Source organism: Globicephala melas, chromosome 2 (genome assembly GCF_963455315.2).
Source record: "Globicephala melas chromosome 2, mGloMel1.2, whole genome shotgun sequence".
NCBI classification, from domain to species: Eukaryota; Metazoa; Chordata; class Mammalia; order Artiodactyla; family Delphinidae; genus Globicephala; species Globicephala melas.
This window is the reverse complement of record NC_083315.2, coordinates 62418779-62442602: the sequence shown is the minus strand read 5'-3', so window position 1 is coordinate 62442602 and position 23824 is coordinate 62418779. Positions and strand designations below refer to the sequence as shown.

The 23824-nt window shown below is 36.2% G+C and overlaps 1 protein-coding gene across 8 annotated transcripts in view; it reads right to left on the bottom strand.

Moving 5' to 3' along the window:
- Window positions 1-23824, bottom strand: part of MYO9A (myosin IXA) — a 269375-nt gene that overhangs the window by 213382 nt on the left and 32169 nt on the right. For all 8 annotated transcript variants that reach the window (XM_030875073.2, XM_030875076.2, XM_030875075.2 and 5 more), the window contains exons 2-3: window positions 8141-9054; window positions 2428-2522 (exon numbers count right to left, since the gene is read on the bottom strand). In XM_030875073.2, coding sequence (XP_030730933.1) covers window positions 2428-2522; window positions 8141-8980 — 935 coding nt within the window. In that variant the 5' untranslated portion in view covers window positions 8981-9054. The remainder of the gene's footprint in view (window positions 1-2427; window positions 2523-8140; window positions 9055-23824) is intronic.

Sequence of the window (23824 nt, the reverse complement as noted above, 5' to 3'; positions counted from 1 at the left end):
AATACTATCCAGAGTACATGTAGCACTGGTGTTGGTGGTGTAGTGGTGAGCACAGCTGCCTTCCAGAGTACATTTACCACTATAATTGTGTTATGGACACTGTTAGTGTCATCCACATTAAGTTCATAAACTCCTAAGTCTTTTTTTTTTCTTTCAATAAAGCAAAATAAAGTCAGAAGTTCAAAACATGGCACATAAGACCCTCCCGTGACAAAGACCTTACATTCTTTCTAGGCTCAATACCACTGGACATCCTTTCAGATATTATAGGTTGACCAGACTACTAAATAAGGCTCAAAGATATACTTTTTTTATATATCCATGCTGTTGCCACATTCTGGAATAAATTCTGGTAAGTAAGTTTATTATTTACCAATTTACTCAGTAAGTATTAATTAACTGGGCACTGTGCTAAGCACTGTTCAAATACAGAAATAAGTGATATACTACCTGTCCTCAAGGGGCTTACAAACTAGTGGAGAAAACAGGTAAACTAGCAGCTATCATGCTGAGTTGATAGGGTTTATTTTACAGCAATGACCAGAATATTATGGATGTACCAAGAGAGACACATAAGATTCAATCCAAGAAGGAAAAAGGACGTAAGGAAGAACTCACATAGAGGGTGAGTACATAGCACTTATTAATATGGATACAAAAATCATAAATAAAAACTAGCAAGCAGAACACAACAACCAGTTTACATATGTATGTGTATAAACATGTCTGTGTGTGTACGTCTGTGGGTGTTTGTGTCTTTGTATTGACCAAGTCAGATATCTTTTCCCCAGGAATGCAAAATAACAATAAAATTAATAGATCCCAAAATGAAGATCAAGCTAATTTCCATAGATGCCAAAAAGACCTTTGATAAAATACAATAGCCATTACTGACAAAAACACTCAAAGAAAATTAAAATCAATGTTTAATTCATTAACACAATAAAATGTCCTAAAGCCAGTATTTTACTTAGTGAAGAAAATTAAAGGCATTCACACAAAGGTCTAAAACAATATTATCACAGTATAGGAGTATGTAATCAGACAAGATAGAAAATAATCAGAGATATAAGGAACAGGAAAAAAATTTAAAGTATTTATTTATGCAGATATGATAATACACCTAGAAATGTTAAGAGAAACAACAGTAAAACTAATATAAACAATAAAATAATTCAGTAAGATAACAAGATATAAAAATCAGTAGCCTTCACATATACAAATAATGTGCAATTTTAGAAGATATAATGCAAGAGAAAAATCACACTTTAATAACAACATTAAAAATAAAATAAGATACTTAGGAATAAACTCAACAAGAAACATAAAGAAACTAAAAACACTTCTAAAAAGCATAAAGATGTCAATTACCCAAAAATTTATTAGTCCAATAAAACCAAGCCATGAAAGACATGAAAGATCCTTCAATACCTATTGCTAAGGAGCAAAGAATCCAATCTGTAAAGGCTATATACTATATAATTCCAACCATGTGACATTCTGGAAAATGCAAACCTATTAAGAGTGAAAAGGTCAGTGGTTGCCAAAGGTTAGTGGGTGGGAAGGGATGAACAGGTGGAGCACAGGGATTTTTAGGGCAGTGAAACTATTCCATATAATACTGTCAGGGTGAATACATACCTTTATACATCTGTCAAAGCCCATTCAAGGTACAACACAAATGGAACACACTAATGCAAGATATTATTAAGAGGGGAAACTGGGGGACAGGGTGAAGAGGTATATGGGAACTCTCTGTACTTTCTATTCATTTTTGTCATAAACCTAAAACTGTTCTAAAAATAGTCTATTAATTTTTTAAAAGTTATAAAGAATATTGCTGGCACAACCAGAGGACTCTGATCACAGACTGTATAATAAGAATTATTATTATGACAAAATTAAATATCTTAAGTATAAAATAGTATTAGGGCTCAAGAGGGAGGGGATATGGGGATATATGTATACATATAGCTGATTCAGTTTGTTGTACAGCAGAAACTAACACAACATTGTAAAGCAATTATACTCCAATAAAGATATTTTTTAAAAAATAGTATTAAGTAGGAAAATGTCATTGTGGTTGCTTTAGGAAATACAGTAATTAGGGGGTCAAGTTACCTGCCCAACTTACTCAAAAACAATATTTTAAAAATGAATGTAGAAATAATATAGAAAGATAAAGCAAATGCATATAATTGTTAAAAATTTATAAATCTAAGTTAAGGGTATATGGGGGTTACACTATTCTTAGAACTTTTCTCAGGTTTGAACTTTTCCAAAAGAAAGAAATAATTGAGAAGAAAAAAATTTAATATAAACACTAATGTCACTATTCTCATTAAAAAGCAAATGAACAACCTATGGTTTATGAAGGGGCAATGGCAAAAATATAAACACGCTCCAAAGTCTGCTACTGCTACTTACCCAAGTACAGTGCCTGTTTCTTGGTAATTTACTTGAATAAACTTGCCAAAACGACTTGAATTGTTATTATGAGCTGTCTTTGCATTTCCAAAGGCCTGTCAAAATAAAGAGTTCTCATTAATTTTATTTTTTAAAAATGGAAAATCCTGCTTAAATCAGCTCAAAGATAAAATAATGTTAAAGAGATAGTAGAAAAGCAATTCACTTTCATAGTTCAGGTAAAGTAAAAGAAAGCAACTAACATTTGAAATGAAACCAAGTAGACAGCATTTTACGCTATTCAGTAAAATAAATCTTAATTTTAAAAATTTATTGCTGGGCGTCCCTGGTGGCGCAGTGGTTGAGAGTCCACCTGCCAATGCAGGGGATGCGGGTTTGTGCCCCGGTCTGGGAGGATCCCACATGCCGTGGAGCGGCTGGGCCCGTGAGCCATGGCCGCTGAGCCCGCGCGTCTGGAGCCTGTGCTCCGCAACGGGAGAGGCCACAGCAGTGAGAGGCCCCGCAAAAAAAAAAAAAAATGTATTGCTCATTACAAATCAGATTTCATTTTCACATTCCAGAGCCAGCAAATATTCTTGATATATTTATACATATGTATTTTTTAAAACTTGCTTAACTGAAATAGCAATGGGCTAGGAAAAGAATAATTACATCAAAAGAATTAAAATTCTAGAACAGTATAAAGGAAATAAAGTTTCATTACATAATGTACTACGCTTTATTATATCTACTTAAAACAAAATGACAGTACTATTTTAGAAAGAATGAAAAATATATGTTTCCTAAGTTATAACCAAAAGTATACACCATGCAATGAAATATTACCTAGCAATAAAGAAGGAACTACTGGTACAGACATCAACACTGACAAATATTAAACATTATGCTAAGTGGAAGAAACCATACACAAGAGTACATATTGTAATATGAAATTCTAGAAAAGTCAAAACAAGAGTAACAAGAAGCAGATTAGAAGCTGTCTGGGAATGGGGATGGGGGTGGGAAATGTCTACAAAGGGACACAAGGGGTAATGAAAATATTCTATGCTTGATTGTATGATGGTGGTTACAGGGTATATGCATTTATCAAAATTCACTAAACCATACATTTTAAATGGCTATATTTTATTTCATGTTATATCTCAATAAAATTTAAATTTAAAAGAACCCACTGTTGAACTCACATATTCAACAACTTAAATGAAACCTTCAAGACATAATGCTGAATAAAAGAAGCCAGTCTCCAAACACTACATACTGTATGATTCCATTTATATGACACTTTGAAAATAAAAAAACAACAACCAGCAATGAAGAATAAACAAGTAGTTCCCACAAGTTATGGGAGTATGGGAGGGCAGAGGGTATGAAGATAAGGAATAGCATGAGGGAGTTTCACGGGGTAGTGGAACAACTCTGTACCTACACCCATAAATGGTTACACAAATTAATATGTTTACAATTCATAGAATTTTACTGTAAAGTTATTTCTTTTAAGTTTAATATCTACTTTTTAAAGTAAATCATTAAAAAATAAAGGCAAATAAAACACAATTTCAGATACACAAATCTGAAAATATTCATCATTAAGTGAACCCACACTAAAAGAACTAAGGAAGTCCTTCATGCAGAAGGAAAATGCTATCATGTTCAAATATGGATCAACGTAAGGAATAGAGAACAGTAGAAATAGTAACCACATGAGTAACTATATAAAATACATTTTATTACTTAGACCTCTTGAAAACATTACTGAGAATGAGATCAGAGAAAATGGTAAAGATCTCTGAAATTCCTCTCCCCTTCATAAAACAAATAAGACTAACAAAAATTGTTATTTGTCAAAAGTAACATCAACTTTTTGATTATTCTAGAAATTAACAAGGGCTTGGAATAATCCTTTGTAGAAGAACATTTAATCAAGGAAAACAGCTGGATCTCGGTAAGAAAAGCAGGTATTGGTGTCATTTTAACTTACCTGATTACCAATTCCCTCTCCCTAGCTCCACACTGAAGAGAAAACTGACACCCTACGATTACAGGGTTTTTTTAGAAAAAGCAGTCTAGCCTAGAAGCCACTAGAAAGATCAGACTAGGGTTAGAGTTAAAGCCTTGTCCCACAGATAACTCACAATTTGACTTATTTGGCATTTTCCTAGAAAACCTCATTCAAAGGGCTATCTTTCTGTGACCTGACTTGAAGGTCACTCACTGAAAACAACCTTTTCCCACAGGTGTGTTTGTTAAAAAAAAACCCTAAAAAACAGAGTTGCCACGTGATCCACCAATCCCACTCCTGGGCATATGTCTGGAGAAAATAATTCGAAAAGATACATGCACCCTTATATTCATAGTGGCACCACTTAAAATAGCCAAGACATGGAAACAACCTAAATGTCCATGGACAGAAGAATGGATAAAGATGTGGTATATATACACAATGGAATACTACTCGGCCATAAAAAAGAATGAAATAATGCCATCTGCAACAACATGGATGGACCTAGAGATTATCATACTAAGTGAAGTCAGAAAGAGAAAGATAGCAATATCATGTGATACCACTTATATGTAGAATCTAAAATATGACACAAATAAACTTACTTACAAAACAGAAACAGACTCACAGGCACGGAGAACAAATTTGTGGTTACCAAAGAGGAAAGGGGGTGGGAGAGGGATAAATTTGGAATTTGAGATTAGCAGATACACACTACTACATATAAAATAAATAAACAACAAGGACCTATTGTATAGCACAGGGAACTAACTATATACATATCTTGTAATAACCTATGATGGAAAAGAATATGAAAAAGAATATGTATATATATGTATAAGTGAATCACTCTGTTGTACACGAGAAACTAACACAACATTAGAAATCAACTATATTTCAGTACCAAAAAAGAGAGCGAGAAAGAGAAAAAAAGGAAAAAAAAAATGGTGATGCAGTGGTTAAGACTCCATGCTACCAACGAAGGGTGCCCAGGTTCGATCCCTGGTCAGGGAACTAGATCCCACATGCATGTCACAACTAAGAGTTCACATGCCACAACTAAGGAACTGGCGAGCTGCAACTAAGGAGTATTAAGGAGCCCTCCTGCCGCAACTAAGGAGTCCACGTGCCACAACTAAGAAGTCCACATGCCACAACTAAGTAGCCCACATGCCACAACCAAAGAGTCAGAGAGCTACAACTAAGGAGTCGGCGAGCCACAACTAAGGAGCCTGCGAGAGGCAACTAAGACCCAGTGCACCCAAATAAAATAAATATTTAAAAAAAAAAAAAAAGAAATGGTGAGAGCAGACATCTGTGTCTTCTTTCTGATCAAAGGGAGAAAGCTTTCAGTCTTTCACCATTAAGTATGTTGTTAACTTATAATTTTTAATAGGTGTTTTTAATCAGATTGAGAAAGTTCCTTCCTATTCCTAGTTTGTTGAGAGTGTAGTTTTGTTTATTTGTTTTGTTTTTTTAATCATGAAAGGGTGTTGTTTTTGTCAAATGCTTTTTCTGTATCTATTCTGATGATGGTGTGGCTTTTGTCCTTTAGTCTATTAATATTGTATAATACATTTATTTTTGTATTGTTTAACCAAACTTTCAGTCCTTAATATAAATCCTACTTTACCATGGTGTATACTTCTTTTTATATTTTGCTGAATTAAGTTTGCCAGTATTTCTTTAAGAATGTTTGTGTTTCAAGGTATATCAGTCTGTAATTTTCTTTTGTTGTGGTGTCTTTGTTTAATTTTGGTATCAGTGAAATATTTTGGGCCTTATAAAATTAGAAAGTGTTCCTCCCTCCTGTTCTATTTCTTGGAAGAATTTTTGAAGGATTTGTGTTAATTCTTCTTTAAATGTTTAGTAGAATTCATCAGTGAAGTCATCTGGTCCTGGGCAATTTTTTTTTTTTTTTTGGAAGTTTCTGACTGCTAAGAAACAGACTCATAGACATAGAAAACAAATTTATGGTTACCAAAGGGGAAAGGGAGTGGAAGAGGGATAAATTAGGACTCTGGGATTAGCAGATATAAACTATATACTATATATAAAATAGATAAACAACAAGGTCCTACTGTATAGTACAGGAAACTATATTTAATATCCTGTAATAAACCACATGGAAAAGAATGTGAAAAAGAATATGTATGTATATGTATAACTGAATCACTTTGCTGTACATCCGAAACTAACACAACATTGTAAATCAACTATACTTCAGTAAAAAAATTTAAAAATTTAAATTTTAAAAAGGAGAGGGTTAAACCTGGGAAAAATGTATATATATTTTCAAAACATGTCTGATAAAGGATCTGCACCCAGCATACACAAAGAACTCTCAAAACACAACAATAACAAGTTGGGCAATAGATTTTGACAGACACTTCACCAAGGAACATATATAGGTCGCAAGTAAACACATGAAAAGGTGCTCACATCATTAGTTATTATAGAATGCAAATTAAAATCATGAGATACCATTGTATACCTATTTGAATGGCTAAAATTAGAAAGAATGACTATATCAAGGGTTAGCAGAGATATGGAATAACTGAAACTGTATATACTGTTTGGTGGGAATATAAAATAGTATGTAAAATTTATACATAAGTTTGGCAGTTTCTTAAAAAGTTAAACAGATACCTATCATATGACCCAGTCATTCCACTCCTAGCTATTTACCCAAAAGAAAAGACAGCATATGTCCACACAAAAACTTGAATACTTTCTGTGTTATAGCCAAAAACCGGAAACGTATATGTCCATCAAAAGATGAATGAATAAACAAAGTGTGGTATATCCATACAATGGAATACTGTCTTAGCAAAAGGAATCAATTATTGACACACACACAAAATAATTAAACCAAGTAAGAGAAGTCAAACATAAAACAGTACATACTACATGATTCCATTTATATAAAATTATAGAATGTACAGACTAACCTACAGTGACAGAAAGCACGTAAGTGGTGTCTTATAGATGAGTGGGCTAGAAAAGGTGAGAAAGAGGCATTACAAAGGTATATGAGAACACTTTAGGGATAATGGATATGTTCAGTATCTTGACTGTGGTGGTGGTTTCATGGGTATATATCAATACATATGTCAAATTTATCCAATTGTACACTTTAAATATGTGCAATTACACCTCACAAAAATCTCTTTCAAAAAACAAGTAATATTACCTTTCCTTTCAGCTCTGAAACAAAAATAGTGTATTCTCTTTCCTTTCTACCCTTGATGGTATTACTTCTAAAACACAGAACTAAAAAATTTTTCCCATATTCTCTGCATTTTCAAAAATGAACCCTTAGAATTTCAATCTTAGGCACAGATTTTAAGGCTGCAAAGATAAAAATATATTGACAAGACTATATTCCCCAACTACCTATTTCCACAATCCAATACAGACAGGAGTCCTGCCCCTGCTATCTCCCTTTACAGGGGGATATATCTGACTCCAATCAACTTTCCTTTGCATCCTTTGAAATGGCCCAAAGACATCCTTTGAAAAAAATATTGCCACTGTCACACCTTTCAATCTTCCACACTGCCTTTTTTTGGTTTCCTATCTTCCAGTTTTCCTTGGTAACTAAAAATGATGTCTATACTTCTATTTAGTTTCATTTCATTTTCTCACATCTAACAAATTTTAATTTTTTTAAAGATATATTTAAGAGTAAGAAAAGTATTTCTACACACTTACCTCAAGTACTGGTCCAGCTCCAAGAATAATTTGTTCCACTCCACTGGCAAATCCTTTCTGACTGAGGGCAGTAAGGTGATGAATAAGAAAGTTTGTGCTTTGAGTCTTCCCAGAACCACTCTCTCCTGAAATCACGATGCACTGATTCCTTTTGCGCTGAAGCATGGCATGATAAGCTGCATCAGCCACAGCATAAATGTGAGGCTCAAGTTTTCCCAACTGGTGGTTATCATACATTTTGACATATTTGGGGTTATAAATAGGAAGAAACTTGAATGGGTTAATAGCTATTAGAATACTGCCAACATAGGTGTAAATTTTTTCATGCTTAAAGCGATTTCGTAGGTTTTCTAAGAGAGTTTTCTCATTCAAATCAGGTAAGCTACATAAATCATCAAAGTCTTTTTGTTGAGGCTGTGGAAGAAAACCCCGTTCCATCATCCTGCGACGTTCTTCTGTTACCCGTAGCCATGACTGAAGACTACCATAATGGATTGATCCATCAAGGTTTTTTTCTCTCAGAAGAAAACGGTAGTCCTCTCCACTCAGGCGATTTTCCAGAGCCATTCGGGGCCACAACATCATTCGCTGAACTGGACAGTCTGTTGGATTGAGTATCCATTCTTCTCCACCAAATTCTTTTACCTCTGCTAGAACGTAACATTTTGTTTTGTCAAGATGAAGTCTGTTTATAAGAGAGTCAATCACCTCAGCAGCTGTGGAGTTTTTTCTGGCAGGAATTGGACAGTAGATTGTCCCTTCTGAAATTGTCCCAGGATATATACGTAATGTATGTTCATTATCCTCAAAGCGTCGTCTTCCTCCATCATTTATATTCATATTGGATCCTGTCCCATCAGCATGGATAGTATGTGTTCAAGACTGCACAAATCATTTTCGTGGCAAAAGAACTGCTGCAACATAAAAGATGTGAAACATTAAGGAGTCACATTACACAGTCACTGCTTTCTGAAGCTCAAAAAAAGGAGGCTTAACAATCAAGTTGATTACACCTTTTAGGACAAAAAATCCTAACTCTTCTCTTAGTATAAGAACCGTTCTTGAAGACAGTCTCGTTGAGATCACATAATATTTCATACTATTGTCCAAATCTGTACACTTCCCAAAACAGCCAAAATTTTTTCAGTCTTTTGTTATATTAATAATTCCAAACCCAAAGAGTAAAAATAAAAATTAATTTGTCCTCTACTATCTTCAATGTTTCTAAGGTACCTGGGAATAGAATCAAGTTCTTTCCTTATATATGAAAAGAGCCTCACTGAAGACTGGCTTAAGATGGACAGAACAGTCACACAAATTTTATCACCCCACACCCAAAAGCTCTTAAGGTTAAAGCAAAACCGAGAAAGAGTGCATCAATAGAGCAAAAATTTGTGAAATTAAAAACAGTAAGAAGATGAGATCAGATAAACAGAAATTAAACTAGATGAAGTTATAACCAAGAAAACAATGAGAGAAACCTGCTATAGAACAGACATATTTTCAAGGACTTCTGGACTCTGCCTCCCTTAAGGTGAAGATGTAAAGGGAGCAACAAAATTGATCCTGCCCCTGGCTTGCTGAACAAAGCTGACAAAATTATACAACTAGGCACCATTACAAATTTTATTCAACCTTCCCTTTTCCTTCAATGCTGCCTTTTTATCTAACTTTATTTCATTTCTTACAAGTATTCTGCATACCCTCCAATTTTCTCAAACCCCACATATATCACACCTCTGAAAGAATGATTTCAACTTTTATACCTAACTGAGAAAACAGTGATTTCTTTTAAATGACTTCTCCAACTCAAAATGTATTCCTATTTTTATCTCATCTCTGTTCTTCCATTTCTGTCTACAGAGAAAATGTTCCAGATCCTTCCCATTTCTTAGCATCTCCATCAGTATCTTGCCCCATCAAAAAACAGCTCCCAGGGCTTCCCTGGTGGCACAGTGGTTGAGAGTCCGCCTGCCGATGCAGGGGACACGGGTTCGTGCCCCGGTCTGGGATGATCCCACATGCCGCGGAGCGGCTGGGCCCGTAAGCCATGGTCGCTGAGCCTGCGCATCCGGAGCCTGTGCTCCACAGCGGGAGGGGCCCCAACAGTGAGAGGCCTGCGTACCGAAAAAAAAAAAAACAGCTCCCATATGCTATCCATCTTTCCTTTTTCACTTACTGCATCCTTTAACATATAGATGCTGTTATTTTTTTAAAAAAGAAAAATACCTTCAGTTGCTTCTCTCAGACGACTACACTACTTTTGTCAAAGTCCTCTCTAATGAAGATACTCTGTTTACCTTTTTCCTAGATGATCTTTCAAAAGCAGAGAATACTATAGAACATATAAAAACCAGTCATAAATCTACTACCCAAATTCACCGTTTGAAAACTGATGTAATCACTCCAGATTATTTTATAAACAAACAAAATATTAGAGAGATAATTAACGCTCCTTCCTTTGCTCTGCAGAGGTAACCATTATCCTGAGGTTGGTATTATTCCCATACATGCTTTTATATTTTTACTACATATGTGGGTCCCCATAAATTATAGATAGTATTGTTTCCAATTTTTAAGCTTTAAAAAAATTGCTATACCAAATAGTCTGCATCTCACTGTAACTTAACATTGTCTTTCCTATTTATAAATGCTGATACATGTAACGTTCATTAATTGCCAAGCAATATGACATGGTATGTTGGCTCATTAATTGGAACAAATGTACCACTCTAGTGGGAGATGCTGATAATGGGTGAGGCTATGCATATGTGGGGGCAGGCAGGGGATGTACGGGAAATCTCTCTACTTTCCACTCAATTTTGCTGTAAACCTAACACTGTCCTAAAAAATAAAGTCTATTTTTCAAAAACTCCCATTGTATGCTTATACTACAATTTATCTATCTACTATTAATTAAACCACAATTTATCAATCTACTACACTAAATCCTTCCATTGAACGCTTAAAATGTTTCCAGTATTACACTATTAAAGCAATGCTGCAATTCTCATACATGTCTCTTCATGTACCTTTGCTAGAATTTCTCTGGACTGTAGACCTAAGAGTGAAATTGCTGGGTTTTAAGCAAAACCTTCAACTTTACTAGATATTAACAAAATGCTCTCCAAAGCAGTTGTACCAACTGACTATTTCACAGCCGGTGTAGGAAGAGCTCATGTTTCTCTGACTCCTTACCAAAAGTCAATATTGTCAGACTTGAGTTTGTGCCAATATAAGAAATATAAAAAGGTATTTCATTACTTCAATTTGTATTTCCTTCGTGACTAGTAAGGAGGGGCAACACTTATCCTATCATTTGCCATTGGGGCTATGACTGTTTATTCATTTTCCCCTTTTGACTTGTCTTTTCCTTATTAATTTGAATAATTTTTCATATATCCTGGATATTAATCAATTTCAGCTGAATGAGTGACAAATATCTCCTACCATTCTGTAGCTTATCTTTCTATTTTGTTCATGTTGCCTTTTGTTGTAGAGAAGTTTTATTTTTAATAAATTTATCAATATTTTACAGGTTATTTCTTTTTTAAGAAGCAACATTAACAACAATTGCAGTTAACTCTTATGTGCTTATCTGTACTAGTCATTTTTCTAAGCATTGCACATGGATTATTTAATCCTCACAATTCCTCCCTCAGGGTTGTTTTTATCATCATCATCCTCATTTTACAAATGAGAAAACACAGAAATTTTATAGAACTTGACCAAATGTAATAAAGTTGAGATTTGAAGCAGGCAGTCTGGCTCTAAAACCTACATACTATTATCTCCCGGTATCGTTTTTTAAAATCCTCCTTTATCCTGAGGATATAAAGTTATTATCTTTTCTTCTAAAAGGCCTAAATTTTGCTTTTCTTACGTAGGTCTTTTAACGCATACAGAACTTATTTTCATGTATGCTGTGAGATAGGGCTTGTAATTATTTTCAAGTCAATTCAGATTAGCAAATGAACCAGCATCACAATGAAGAGTCTAATCTTTCCCCACTGACTTATAATGCCACCTCTGTCATGTGGCAAATTCCAGATAAGTATCAATCTGTTCTGGGCTCTGTATTGTTTTCCACTAGTCTATTTATCCATCAATAAGCCTGTCTTACCTATTACTGCTCTATTATAAGTTTTGATATCTGGAGGGCATACCACCTCAATTTGTTCCTCTTTAATGTTACTTCGGTTATGTTCTATAAAAATTTTAAGATCAGCATATCAACTACAATAAAAAACCTTTCGGTGTTTTGATGGACATTGCAATGATTTTACAGATTAATACTGGAAAAGACTGACATCCTGCTGACTTCCCATTCATGAACACCATGTGTTATCTTTAATCACACTGTTTTCACTTCTAAGGTTTCTGTCATTTTCATACAATGTTGGGTTTTTCTTAACATCTTTATTGGCGTATAATTGCTTTACAATGGTGTGTTAGTTTCTGCTTTACAACAAAGTGAATCAGTTATACATATACATATGTTCCCATATCTCTTCCCTCTTGCATCTCCCTCCCACCCTCCCCATCCCACCCCTCTAGGTGGTGACAAACCACCGAGCCGATCTCCCTGTGCTATGCAGCTGCTTCCCACTCGCTACCTATTTTACGTTTGGTAGTGTATATATGTCCATGCCTCTCTCTCACTTTGTCACAGCTTACCCTTCCCCCTCCCCATATCCTCAAGTCCATTCTCTAGCAGGTCTATGTCCTTATTCCTGTCTTACCCCTAGGTTCTTCATGACTTTTTTTTTCCCTTAGATTCCATATATATGTGTTAGCATACGGTATTTGTTTTTCTCTTTCTGACTTACTCCACTCTGTATGTCATATAGTTTTTAGAGATACTACTCACTTACTTACCTCCTTGAAAATCCTAAATAATATATAATCTGATATTTTTCAGACTCATATTTTAATGTCATCAGCGTGAACTGCTCTTCTGATTGTTGATTTTATTTCTTATGTTTCTCAGCATTAGATGACTTAATTTGTTTGAGAACTTAGCTTTAGAGGTGAACTTTTTGATGGAAGACTTTTGTTTTTCATACCAGCATTTACTAAGAACCCACTATTTACTACTTTTTTTAAACAAAGCCACAATACCATTAATCACACCTTTAAAAATTAATATTTTTTAATACGACTGGTCAGTGTGTGATTTCCCCAGTTATCTCATAAATATTTTTCTTACAGTTGGCCTATTCAAATCAGGAGATCTGTCCTGCAGTAACAGTAAGAATATGCTCTAAGCTAGGAGGTTTCTAGCTGTAAAGCTATGTTTGTGTTCCCCTGAATCCGTAGGTATAAAGCCTCGTATAAACTGTGGCTTCTGGCAATAGAAAGCAGCAAAGCTATTCCTTACAGTCATGCAGGCTGTGCTGTGTACTATTTCAGGAGATGCACTGCATAACTGTAGTCTGATCTATAAAGGTGAATAATATGGCAGCCCCAGGGGATTTCTCTGGCAGTCCAGTGGTTAAGAATCCGTGCTCTCAATGCAGGAGACACAGGTTCGATACCTGGTCGGGGAATTAAGATCTTGCATGCTGCACGGCATGGCCAAAAAAAAAAAAAAAAAGGCAGCCCCAGAGCTAAACTCAGAAATACCTTTTTCAATAGAGAAGCCCTACCTACCCTGGCCCATGGTTACCAACAGTGAGCCCAATTCCAATGACACTTCCACATTATCTCAGAGGCCAAAACCTCAGATGCTTTCCCTGCAAGCTCCCAGACATAAGCCCCAGTCACTGCTTTGTGTTCTATTCTCTTTCCAAAATAGAAATGCTTACCTTTTTGAGCCCCATTTATGTCAATTCAGTTTTCTCTTTTTGTTACTTTATCAGTCTTTGCTTTGTGTTTAGAAAGAAGGGGTTGCCTCAAAATATCACTCGCAGGGAATTCCCTGGCAGTCCAGTGGTTAGGACTCTGAGTTCCCACTGCAGGGGGCCCCAGTTCGATCCCTGATTGGGGAACTAAGATCCCGCAAGCTGCGCAGCATGGCCAAAAAAAATTTTTTTAATTAAAAAAAAAATCACTCTTAAATACATCTTGACAGCAATCCGTGAGTGTTTATCAGAATCATCTAGGGAAATTTTAAAAATATACATTTCTAGGCCCAATAATGGTTCTGAGGTTGGGACAACTAGGCAATTGTTTTGTTGCTGGTCCAGAGAACAGCATTTGGGAATCAGTGGTCTACATATCCACTTTCCACTCCCTTACCACCCTTTCCACATAGCAAGCTACTGCCAATGTTCTTTAAAAACGTCACCAATTACCATAACGTTGCCAAATCCAAAGGTCTTTTCTCAAGCCTCATCTTAACACACCACACTGTAGCGTTTGACTAATGTGGCCATCTTCTCATTCTTAAAACTGCCCTCACATGACAATTCTTTTTCTTGTAATCTTCCTGATAGGTTGATTCTTTTTCTGAATCAATCTTACAGTTCCTCTTCCACTACCTCACTTTAAAGATAAAAATATTCTACCAGTTTCTGGTCTCAACCCAGTGCTCATCTATCTGGATGATAACATCTAGTCCTCTATAATTTATACTGTTTCCTATTACCTATGGATGCTTTTGCACTACAGTGGCAGAACTGAGCAGTTATGACAGAGACCATATAGTCCACAAAGCCAAAAATGTCTATTATGAGGCCCTTAAAAGAAAACATTTGCCAACCCCTATTCTAGGATAACCACTAAAAAAAAATAGGGAAAAAGTATAACTTCACAACTAGTAGAATGAAAATACGGCATGATAAAAAATAATCAATATAAAGGAGGGCAAGGGGGGCATTTAGAACAGATGGAGCAAATGGAAAGCATAGTAAATATATAAGTACCTGTATTAAGTGTGAATGCTCCAGTTAAAAGACAAAGATTGCCAGAGCAGATTTTTAAAATCCACCTCTGTGCTGTTTTCAATAGACACACATGTATAATATGAGGATACAGAACCTGAAAGTTAAAAAAAAATAAAAAAGAAGATATACCATGTAAATTCTAGCCAAAAGAAAGTTGGTATAATCAAAATAACTTCAAGCAAAACGGAAAAAGAAAGTTGAGTTAAATATCTCTAAGGCCCTTTATAGCCCTTACATACTGTAAGACTAGGTTTACACCTGAGACAAAGGTCTCAGGATATCACTGGTGACCCTGAAAAGTAGAAAATAGAAAAGGACTGTAAGAAATTAAACAGGAAGTGACAGATTGGCAAGTAGACTAGCAGGTGTTGCTCATATCAAAGGAGAAGAAGTATGAGTGAAATGTTTATTAGGGGGCTCGGCAGCACACCTTTATGGTTATAAATAGAATCAAGCAGAGAAAAAGGAACTGAGAACTTAAAAAAATGAAGGTCTGATGAGCCAAGGTTCTTTGGTAAGCAAGACAAAATAAGATTTAGGTCAAAGGCAGACAGGTAACTCTCACAGAAAGAAAAACACTTTTTCTGAAAGAATTAAAAAAACAAAAAAAAAAGGATGGGTTGAGGAACAGCTTTTCAGGTAAGATGTGACAAGAGTGCATGTTAGGGACTTCCCTGGCGCTCCAGTGGTTAAGACTTCACCTTCCAAAGCAGGGGGTGGGGGTTTGATCCCTGGTTGGGGAACTAAGATCCCACATGCCTCGCGGCCAAAATACCAAAACGTAAAACAGAAGCAATATTGTAACAAATTCAATATAAAGACTTAAAAAAAAAAAGTACATGTTAGCTGATATTTATCACTAGATAGGCTATAGGAGCCCAATTTTGTTTAATATTTATTTTTTAATTTTATTTATTTGGTTGTGCTGAGTCTTGGTTGCAGCAGGCGTGCTCCTTAGTTGCAGCTTGCAGGCTCCTTAGTTGCGGCATGCATGTGGGATCTAGTTCCCCGACCAGGGATCGAACCCAGGCTCCCTGCATTGGGAGCGTGGAGTCTTAACCACTGCGCCACCAGAGAAGTCCCAGCCCAATTTTAACCTATAGTATATCAATACCAACTAAAAGCCAAATTTGGTGCTGAAAGAAAAAACATCTTGTAGTATTTCAACTAAAGAAAGGGTGATGGAAAAAATGAGTCATCGTATGACACACTATAGCATAGGTATACGGACATCTATTGGTTTAGTCTGTCCCGTAAGTAATCTATACCTTCTTCTGGTGAAAGTAATGTGTTTTCCTTTGAAGAACTACTCCTCCTCCCTTGTCATATGACACAGTTTGAATGGACTGACCTCACCCCCCACTTAGTTGTGACCCTCACCCCCCACTTAGTTGTGACCCAGGCCCAGCCAATCAGTTTATTCCATTCCCCCTAGTGACAGTGGCTGCTTACTGAGATTCCCTACTGGAAATATGCTGTAACTATTAGGAAAGAAGCATTTTTTTTTCGCTACTAGGGCTGCTAATCTAGAAAAATGTAAATCTAGAGCTATTGGCAGTCGTCTTCTCTGAATGCATAGAAGAAGCCTCTCTGCAGTAAAAGAAATGAACTAACTCAACACACAGCAAAACCTTATCAACACTAAGCCACTGAATCCAGCTGTGCCTCAGATAAACTCAACCACTGAACCTCTTGTTAAGTGTGCCAATCAATTCCTTTTTATTCCCTGAGCCACTCTGAGTGGGGTTTTTCTGTTCTCTGTCAACAAAAGAACCCACTACAACAGGTTTAGTATAATATCCTTTGATAATATAGGCATCCCTTGTTATACAATTCCTCATATCCAAAATCTCACAATCTAAACTCAGGAACCAAATATATTTGAATACACTTCTGGATACTTCCTTCACTATCATGCTATTTGCTATCCACTTGCATAACCAAATAAATTCAAATAAGGCAGTACCCCCCGGACATCCAAATCCACTATCAAAACTGAAGAATTAAACAGATTTAGATAGTGAAGGATACTTGCAATGCCAACCATGCAGAAATATGGCAAGGGATGTACAATATAACGTCAAATGAAAAAAACATAAACTACAAAATTGTATATAAAAGTATACATATATATAAAATGAACCACAATATTAGGCTTTGGGGAAATCGTCAAATTTTCCTTTTATAGTGTTCACCAAAATTAAGTCTGACATGCATTACTTCATTTGAGTTGAACAGCAATTCTCTGAGACAGGAAACAAACTATTACCTTTCAAAATAGAAAATTAAGGCTTAAAGAGCAAAAAAAAAAATCTATAAAATTGATAATAAATATTTCAAATCAGCAGAGAAAAATGGATTACTCAATAATGATATGGGGATAAATGACTAATTTTAAAAATAAAATAAAACTATGCATATCAGGAATTACTGGCACTTATATAGCGTCAGATATTGCTATATTTTTCATAAAGAAAATTATTTAATATTCTTTTTATGCCCTATCCCAAAGTAGTTATTTCAAAAGTACATGCTAACAGAGAAAAACAATGTGGTGAGACAGTTGCTGTGGTCAGTAGGGTGTGGTTCAGAATAGGCTAGCTTATGACATCCACTGGACTGAGTTAGAAGAGACTAATTATAGAGGAAAACTATGGTGAAGGAAACAGAGTTCGGAATACAGTTTCCTTTAAATCAGAAGTTCAGCAAAAAAAAAAGATAAAAAGAAATAACTAAAGATTTTTAATGCAGTGTTCTGTCTTTGTGCTAATAAAACTTAATTTTCAAAAAATATGCATTGTTGCTTTTACTTTTTTATCAGTTATTTTTCAAGAATAAAAAAGAAGTGTCCTTTCTCTTTATACTTGCTTTATCATAGGGATCTATTTATGAACGTTAGCAAGCAGGATCATATATTATCACTCAGTGACAAGAGGACTGGAAGGACAGAATCAGGCAAACGTATATCTGAAAAATAAAAATCCAGCTTTGTTACAGCTTCACTCAAAGCAAGAGCCTCACCAGTACATTTTGAAAGAAGAACATTCTACTATCAAGGTAGGGTCCATTTGAGAAAACATTACTGATTTGTGTACTGCTATAAATTTCATGGTGAGAGAACTATTAAACATTTTGAACTTATTTTAGAAAAATGACTCCGGGAAAGTGGTACTCAAGAGCTAATATTCATGTTTCTTCATTTTTTAGTACTTACAACTGAAATGTTCTACAAATAAATATATTTATTACCATACTAATGTATAATCACATACGGACACACCTTGGAGATATTGCAGTTTTCGGTTCCAGACCACCACAATAAAGTGAATATCACAATAAAGCAAGTCACAAAGATTTTTTTGGTTTCCCGTTGCTATAAAAGTTATGTTTACTCTATACTATAGTCTATTAAGTGTGCAACAGCATTATGTCTAAAAAATGCACAGACCTCAATTAAAAACTACTTTATTGCTAAAAAAAAGTGCTAACCATCACTGAAGCTTTCAGCAAGTTGTAATCTTTTTGCTGGTGGAGGGTCTTCCCTCAATGCTGATGGCTGCTGATCGATCACAGTGGTAGTTTCTGAAGGTTGGGGTGACTATGGCAACTTCTTAAAATAAGACAACAATGAGGTCTGCTGCATCGATTGACTTCCTTTCATGAACGATTTCTCTGTAGCATGCAATGCTGTTTGACAGCATTTTACCCACAGAACTTCTTTCAAAATTGGAGTCAATCCTCTCAAATCCTGCCACTGCTCTATCAACTAAGTTTATGTAATGTTCTGAATCCTCTGTTATCATTTCAATAATCTTCACAGTATCTTCACCAGGAGTAGATTCCACCTCAAGAAACCACTTTCTTTTTGTTCATCCATAAGAAACAACTCCTCAGCCAATCAAGCTTCACCATGAAATTGCAGCAATTCAGTCACATCTTCAGATTCCACTTCTAATTCTAATTCTCTTGCTATTTCTACCACATCTGCAATTACTTCCTCTGTTGAAGTGCTGAACCTCTCAAAGTCATCCATGAGGGTTGGAATCTGATTCTTCCAAACTTCTGTGTTGACATCTTCTCATGAATCACAAATGGTCTCAATAGCATCTAGAATGCTGAATCATTTCCAGAAGGTTTTCAAATGACTTTTCCTAGAACCATCAGAGGAAATCACTATGACAGCTAGAGCCTTATGAAATGTTTTTCTTAAATAATAAGACTTGAAAGTCACAATTACACCTTGATCTGCAGAATGGACGTTGTGTAGGGGGCATGAAAACAACATTAATCTCATACATCCCTATCAGAGCCCTTAGATGACCAGGTGCACTGTCAGTGAGCAGTAATATTTTGAAAAGAATCTTTTTTTCTGACCAGGTCTCAACAGTGGACTTAAAATATTCAGTAACCCATGTTATAAACAGATGTGACAGCATCCAGCCTTTGTTGTTCCATTTTAGAGAACAGGCAGAGTAGATTTACCATAATTCTCAAAGGCCCCAGAATTTCTGGAATGGTAAATAAGCACTGGGCTTCAACTTCAAGTCACCAGCTGCATTAACCCTTAACAAGAGTCAGCCTGTCCTTTGAAAACAGGCATTGACTTCTCCTCTCTAGCTATGAAAGTTCTAGATGGCATCTTCCTCCAATAGAAGGCTATTTCACCTACATTGAAAATCTGTTGTTTAGCATAGCGACCTTCATTAATTACCTTAGCTAGATTTTCTGGATAACTTGGTGCAAATTCTACATGAGCACTTGCTGCTTTGCTTTGCACTTTTATGTTATGGAGACAGCTTCTTTTCTTAAACCTCATGAACCAACCTCTGCTAGCTTCAAACTTTTCTTCTGCTGCTTCCTCACCTCTCTTAGCCTTCACAGAATTGAAGAGAGTTAGGGCCTTGCTCTGGATTGGCCTTTGTTTTAAAGGAATTGTAACTGGTTTGATCTTCTATCCATACCCCTAAAACTTTCTCCATATCAGCAATAATGCTATTTTGCTTTCTTATTTGTGATGTTTACTGTAGTAGCACTTTTAATTTCCTTCAAGAACTTTTCTTTTGCAATCGCAACTTAGCTAACTGGCACAAGAGGCTTAGCTTTCAGCCTATCTCAGCTTTTCGACATGCCTTCCTCGCTTAGCTTAGTCATTTCTAGCTCTTGATTTAAAGTGAGAGACGTGCGACCCTGCCTTTCACTTGAACGCTTAGAAGCTACTGTAGGGTTATTAATTGGCGTAATTTCAATATTTTTATATCTCAGGGAATCGGAAGGCCTGAGGAGAGGAAAAGAGACGGGGGGAACGTCCAATCGGTGAAGCAGCCAGAACACATACAACATATGCCGATTAGTTCATTGTCTTGTGTGGGCGTGGTTGTGGCGCCCCAAAACAATTACAATAGTGACATCAAAGGTCACTGATCACAGAGCACCATAACAAATACAGTAATAATGAAAGTTTGAAATATTGAGAGAATTACCAAAATGTGACTCAGAAACACAAAGTGAGCACATGCTGTTGGAAAAATGGTGCCAATAAACTTGCTTTAATGCAGTGGCCACTTCAATTTGTAAAAAATTCAGTATCTGTGAAGCACAATAAAGCAAAGTGCCATGAAATTAGGTACGTATGGGTTTTCCCTGGTGGCACAGTGGTTGAGAGTCCGCCTGCTGATGCAGGGGACACGGATTCTTGCCCCGGTCCGGGAAGATCCCACATGCCGCGGAGCAGCTGGGCCCGTGAGCCATGGCCGCAGAGCCTGAGCGTCTGGAGCCTGTGCTCCACAACGGGAGAGGCCACAGCAGTGAGAGGCCCACGTACCGCAAAAAAAAAAAAAAAAAAAAAAATTAGGTACTTATGTATATAAACATACATGTAACTTATTTAGATATGCAAATATTTGTAAACTACGCAAACTATGTGTTTTGTAATGATTTTTTCTTGCAAAGGTCCCCAAATACTTTTTTGCTGAGTGAAAAAAAAACAGATACAAAAAGATACATACTAAATTATCCAATTTATATGAAGTTCACAAACAGACAAAATAAATCTATGGTTATAAACTTCAGAAGCATGATTCTCTTTAGGGGAGAAGGAGTTTTGGAGGCAGGGCACGAAAGGAAGCCTTATGGAGTTTTATAAACATTCTGTATCTTGATTTAGATGGTACATAAGCAGGTATATACCTAGAATTTTTAAACTGTGATCACTGAATACTTGTGCACTTGCTATATGCTACATCTCAATAAAAAAAGAGGAAAGGGACTTCCCTGGTGGCACAGTGGTTAAGAATCCGCCTGCCAACGCAGGGGACATGGGTTCGAGCCCTGGTCCATGAAGATCCCAGATACCGCGGAGCAACTGAGCCCATGCGCCACAACTACTGAGCCTGCGCTCTAGAGCTGGCAAGCCACAACTACTAAGCCCACGTGCCACAACTACCGAAGCCTATGTGCCTAGAGCCCATGCTCCACAACAAGAGAAGCCACCAGAATGAGAAGCCCACGCACCGCAATGAAGAGTAGACCCCACTCGCTGCAACTAGAGAAAGCCCACGCGCAGCAATGAAGACCCAACACAGCCAAAAATAAATAAAATTTTTTTAAAAAAAGAGGAAAAACTTTAGCATAAATAATGAGATTGGTTATTTGAAGTTAAAATGGTATTCCATGTAATAAATATCAGTCTGATATTGCAGTTACTACTGCTAAGTTAATAATGTCTCAAAATTACACTTACCATAATCTCTAAATACCTTGAGGAAGTGGAAAATTAGCATCTAAATATTATTCTGAAGATTTATTTTTTTATTGAAGTATAGTTGATTTAAAATATTATATTAGTTTCAGGCATATAATCACATAGTGATTCAACATTTTTATAGTTAAATTATATAATAAGAGCTATATGTCCCTGTGCTATACAATATATCCTTGTCGCTTGTTTATTTTATTTATTTATTTTGCCATACCACACAGCATGCGGGATCTTAGCTCCCCCTGGCCAGGGATCGAACCCGTGCCCCTGCATTGGAAGTGCAGATTCTTAACCACTGGACCACCAGGGAAGTCCCATTGTTTATTTATTTTATACACAGTGGTTTGTATCTCTTAATCCCATACCTCTATCTTCCTCCCATCCACCATGGTAACCGCTAGTAGTTCTCTATATCTGTGAGTCTGTTTCTGTTATATACATCAGTTTGTTTTATTTTTTAGATCCCACATATAAGTGATAATATAAAGTACTGTCTTTCTCTGTCTGACTTATTTCACTAAGCATAATACCCTCTAGGTCCATTCACATTGTTGCTAATGCCAGTATTTCATTCTCTTTCATGACTGAGTAACATTCCATCATATATATAAACCACATCTTCTTTAGCCATTCATCTGTTGATAGACACTTAGGTTGCTTCCACAACTTGGCTATTGTAAATAATACTGCTATGAACATTGGGATGTATGTACCTTTTCAAATTAGTGTTTTCATTTTCTTTGTATATATACCCAGGGGTGAAACTGCTAGATCATAAGGCAGTTTTTTTTTAGTTTTTTGAGAATCCTCCATACTGTTTTCCATAGTGGCTGCACCAATTTACAATCCCACCACAGTGCACTAGGGTTCCCTTTACTCCACATCCTTGCTAACATTTACAGACTTTATTATTTTTTTGGCTGCGTTGGGTCTTCATTGCTGTGTGCAGGCTTTCTCTAGTTGCGGTGAGTGGGGACTACTCTTCCTTGTGGTGTGTGGGCTTCTCATCGCAGTGGCTTCTCTTGTTGTGGAGCACAGGCTCTAAGCATGCAGGCTTCAGTAGTTGTGGCACACAGGCTCAGTAGTTGTGGTGCACGGGCTTAGTTGCGCCACGGCATGTGGGATCTTCCCAGACCAGGGCTCGAACCTGTGCCCCTGCATTGGCAGGTGGATTCATAACCACTGCGCCACCAGGGAAGTCCTATAGACTTTTTGATGATAGTTATTTTCACAGGTAGGAGGTGGCACTTCATTGTCTTTTCTTTAATTTTTAAGTTAATTTTTTTTGGACTATAGTTGCTTTACAATGTTGTTAGTTTCTGCTGTACAGTAAAGTGAATCAGTTACACATACCTCATTGTGGTTTTGATTTGCATTTCTCTAATGATTAGCAATGTTGAGCATTTTTTCATTTGCCTCTTGGACATCTGTACATCTTCTTTGGAAAAATGTCTATTCAGGTCTTCTGCCCATTTTTTAATCGAGTTGTATTTTTTTGATATTGAGTTATATGAGCTGTTTATATATTTTGGTTATTAACCCCTTATCAGTCATATCATCTGCAAACATTTTGTCCCATTCAGTAGGTTGTCTTTTCATTTTATCAATGATTTCCTTTGCTATGCAAAAGCTTTTAAGTTTAATTAGGTCCCATTTGTTTGTTTTTGCTTTTGTTTCTTTTGCCTTAGGTGACAAATCCAAAACAATATTGCTATGATTCATGTCAAAGAGTGTTCTGCTTATGTTCTTTTTTAGGAGTTTTATGGTTTCAGGTCTTACGTTCAGGTCTTCAACCCATTTTGAGTTCATTTTTGTATATGGTGTAAGGGAATGTTCTAATTTCATTCTTTTACATGTAGCTGCCCTGCCTTCCCAGCACCACTTATTGAAGAGTCTGTCTTTTCTCCATTGTATATTCTTGGCTCCTCTGTCGTAGATTAATTGACCATAGTGTGTGGGTTTATTTCTGGGCTCTCTATTCTGTTCCACTGATCTATGAGTCTGTTTCTGTGCCAGTACCATGTTGTTTTGATTACTGTA